This window comes from Propithecus coquereli, unplaced genomic scaffold (assembly GCF_000956105.1).
Source record: "Propithecus coquereli isolate 6110/MARCELLA unplaced genomic scaffold, Pcoq_1.0 Scaffold436, whole genome shotgun sequence".
Taxonomy (NCBI): Eukaryota; Metazoa; Chordata; class Mammalia; order Primates; family Indriidae; genus Propithecus; species Propithecus coquereli.
The window spans coordinates 558,750-562,658 of NW_012150130.1; the positions used below are offsets into that span (position 1 = coordinate 558,750).

Consider the following 3,909-nt stretch of genomic DNA (forward strand, 5'->3'; position numbering starts at 1 on the left):
ATTTCCACGAACAGAAAGGGGTCTTAGAGACCATTTGATCCAATTTATTTTGCACATGGAGGATCTGAGGCTGAGAGAGGGAAGTGACTCCTCCCCATCCTCTCCGTAGATTTTGGTGTCTCAACTAGACCGCGTCTCTGTTCCTACTCTTTGCACCGTCCTCCACCACCTCCTAGTCTTGTCCTGCTCTTGCTCTGGGTGAGTCAGGAAGTCTTTTGCCTGGAGATACCTTCACCAAAAATAATAGCTACCTTCTGCTGGCCATTCATTCTTCAACAAATATTTACTGAGCACCTATGTGCCAGGGACTATCAGAGGCGCTGTGACTGCCACAAACAGGAAAGACGCCGCTCCCGCCCGCCTGGAGCTTGCGTGGATAACGGGAGGAGGTAGGCCATGAGCCAGTAAAAAGTCTACAGAAGATCATTTCAGATGCTGGGCAGGAAATAAAACAGGAGTGATGGAGGTGGGGGAGGGCTTCAGATGGAGAGGTCAGGAAAAGTCCGACCCCCTACTACACGGTCCTTTAATTCCCACAACAACCCTGAGACTCAGGTTGTGGACAGGTCCCCCTTTTGCTGACAAGGAAACACGTTCAGAAGGGGTCAGGGTGGCACGTCCCAGACTCCTAACCCCCACTTCCTAGCGGCCCCGTTTGGCGGCTGCTGGCACCGTCTGGCCCCGGATGATGAAACTCGGGGCGAAGACTGCACCATCTCGAGGCCCGTGTCCCTGCAGGTGTTGGGGGGTGAGGGCGGAGGGAGGCGGGACACACCTCCAGGGCGAAACTGCAAATAGCTCCGAATTCGCGGACGCAGCGGAGGGGACAGCCCCTGCCCCGCTCCTCCCGGCTCGCCGCCCCCCGCCGGGCCGAAGACCCGCCCCGCTCCGCCCGGCCCGGCGCTGGTCCCGGCGGGACTCGTAGTCCGGCCCGCTGTCCGCGGCGGCTCCGAGCGGCCGGGAGAACTGCAAGGCCCGGCAGGCAGCGCGCAGGCGCGGGGCGGGCCCGAGGCGGGGGCGGGCGCCGGGATGCGGCTGCGGGCGCCGGGCCGGCGCGGTGAGGGCGCGGGGGGCGGCCCGGCGGGCACGTGGCGCGCGCTGGAGCGCAGCCGTTCAAAGCCCGGTCGTGCGGCGCCGGGTGCGGCGCGGGCGCTGGAGGGTCCCGGTCCCGGGGATGCGCGCCCAGCGCCGGAGCCAGGCTGGCACCGCTCGCTGAGAGAGCCCGCGGCCGGGCTGGTGGCGGGGACGGGTGCCCGCCCCGACTGTGAGCGACGCGTCTGTTCTTTTTCTCTTTGTGCCAAGGCTTCGCTCCGCAGCCGCGATGCAGAGGGCGGCGGCGCTGGTCCGGCGGGGCTGCAGCCCCCGAACCCCGGGCCCCTGGGGCCGCAGCCGGAGCAGCGCGGCCGCCGAGGCCCCGGCCGTGCTCAAGGTGCGGCCCGAGCGCGGCCGGCGCGAGCGCATCCTCACGCTCGAGTCCATGAACCCGCAGGTGAAGGCGGTGGAGTACGCGGTGCGGGGACCCATCGTGCTCAAGGCCGGCGAGATCGAGCTGGAGCTGCAGCGGGTGAGCGCGGGCCGCGGGGGGCTCGGACGGCAGAGGAAGGGAAGGACGGTAGCTGTCCCCAGCCGGGTCCTCCCGCCGGGCTTCAACCCCCTGGCTAGCCCCGCATTCAGCCAGGCTGGGCTAAAACGGGAGAGCGCCCCTCCCCCTCCCCCGGCAGTGCCCGGCGCCAAGCAAGGCCTTGAATACGGTTCACTTGTTGAGTTGAATTCGCCCCTTGTGAGCGGCCCGAGCTGCAGGGCATTGCCCGTTCGCGCCTGCCCTACCCTCGTGGGACCAAGATCTGTTGGAGGGAGGAAAGCAAGTGAATAAAATAAACAGGAAAGCTTCAGATAGTGAATAAGTGCTTTGAGGAAAGCAAAACGGAGGAGGGGTGGGACGGGGTGGAGGGAGGGGAGGGAGGGAGGACCTCGGGAGAGTTGGGTTTGTTCCCCAAGCGTTCTCTCTCTCTGTCTGATGCCTTTTGTGTCTTCGCCAGTCTTGAGTGTGACATGAGTCGGGGTATGGAGGAGGGTGGGGCAGAATTCCTTCCTTTAGGCCCCTTCTTCTCTTTCTGAGGACAGGCACCAGGGTAGAGAGTCAGAGGGTTGGGCCTTTGGGGCCCCGGTAAGGTGCCCCTGGGACTTTCTTCACTTTGGTGGCTGGCTCCCTGGCCGGGATTTTGGCTTGAGTTCATAGCTTCATGTAAAGTGACCACACAGCGAGGAGTGATTTCTGCCTCCCCACAGCCAGGGTGGCTGGGGTGGGCGTAAGAGATGCCCCTGTAGGAACCGAGATCTAACCTGGGTGAAATTCGGAAGGCAGAGGCAAGAGGGGTTTTCTAAAAAAGTAAATACTCCTACAACCTGTAGAGGCTGATAAAATAGTCACCCAGCTGCTCGCTCAAGATAGGTCTGGCGGAGAATGAGAATGGGGGGAAGTGGTTCCTGATCTCACTCTCAGAGGCATCAAATCCCAGTGTCTCGGGGTTGAAGTGGTCACTTAGTGTTCCTCGAGTGCATGGGAGGAGGCCTCAGGGGAGCCACGATACTGGGCCCTCTTTCCCGTGGAGACTTTGGGGCTTTGCTGAGCTCATGGCCTGCTGAGCCCTTGTTGGGACACCCAGTTCTGCTGACTCAAAACAGTGAGCTGGACAAGTCAGAGTCCAGTGTCTCCTGCTGACTCCTTGCAGGGCTAAGTTTAAAGTTTGGCCCGGAGAAGGCCGGCTCCATTGCTGTGCCTCCCTGGCACAGAGGTGGGCCAGGGGCAGAGAACACAGGGTTTTGCTGCTCTGCTTCTTGTTGATATCCAGCAGGCTGGAGCTGGCCCTCCTGGAGGCAACAGTCTCTCTGCTAAAACAAAGCTGGGATTAAAGTGTTCCTGGTTTATCACGTTACAACTGATTTCTCTGGTTCCAGGGCTGGCAGGGCTTCCAGGAATTACCTGTACCTTTTGCTAAATAACAACTCCCTTGTGGGCTCCATAAAATGTGAGGGTGACTAGGACAGAGGGGGCACTGCCTTTGCCTTTAGGGAGCTGACTGCCATATTGTTCTCTGGGCCTGAACCCCCTCCTCCAGTTCTTTACGTGGTGGGACGTTTTAGCAGGCAGAAAATGTGCGAGCATTCCATGTGGGAGCAGTGCTGTGAGCACAGGCAGGAGACTGGGACGTTATGGGCATTCGGGGAGGGGCTGGTGCTGCCAGTAGAACACTGTCTGCTGGAGGGATGTGGGAGGTGAATGAGACAGAAAAGGTGGACTGGAGTCTTGTGTGCCAGCCTGAGGCTTTTACGCTGCATTTTGGTGGGAAGTGGGGGAGCCAGGAAGGATTTCCAGCAGGGGTGTGGCTTGATGATTGCAGGTGGGCAAATTTCTTGGTCACTACGCGGGAGGCATCTGATTCCAAGACAGATGCTCCACACCCCCGTGTCCTACTCCCGAGTTAGTTGAGAAGTTCTTTCTGTCCACCTACATTCTCTGGTGCTTTCATTCAAGCTCTCTTCTCATCCTCCTCCCACTTTAATGAGTCTCAGCTACCTTGCCTAGGTGCTGGAGATGCAGCCCAGCCAAACCAGCATAGCCTCAAGTAAACCTTTCATCCTTGGAAGACAGCCGCTCTTCACTTTGCCAGCTTAAACAACGCCCCTCCGAGAGAGCCATATTGCCCCAGTCATTTCTTTTATTTTTGGCTTGCCTTAACTTTGCACAGCTTCGGTTTTCTACTTGTGTCTTGAACCATAGTGATCAAAAAGTACAATGAGGCCGGGCGTGGTGGCTCACGCCTGTAATCCTAGCACTCTGGGAGGCTGAGGCAGGAAGATCGCTTGAGCTCAGGAGTTCGAGACCAGCTTGAGCAAGAGTGAGACTCC

At 59.7% G+C, this 3,909-nt stretch overlaps 1 protein-coding gene across 1 annotated transcript in view; it reads left to right on the top strand.

Moving 5' to 3' along the window:
* The first annotated feature begins 1,072 nt into the window (after window positions 1–1,072).
* GPT2 (glutamic pyruvate transaminase (alanine aminotransferase) 2) overlaps window positions 1,073–3,909 on the top strand; it is a 34,819-nt gene continuing 31,982 nt past the window's right edge. The window contains exon 1 of the mRNA XM_012653970.1: window positions 1,073–1,564. Coding sequence (XP_012509424.1) covers window positions 1,322–1,564 — 243 coding nt within the window. The 5' untranslated portion in view covers window positions 1,073–1,321. The remainder of the gene's footprint in view (window positions 1,565–3,909) is intronic.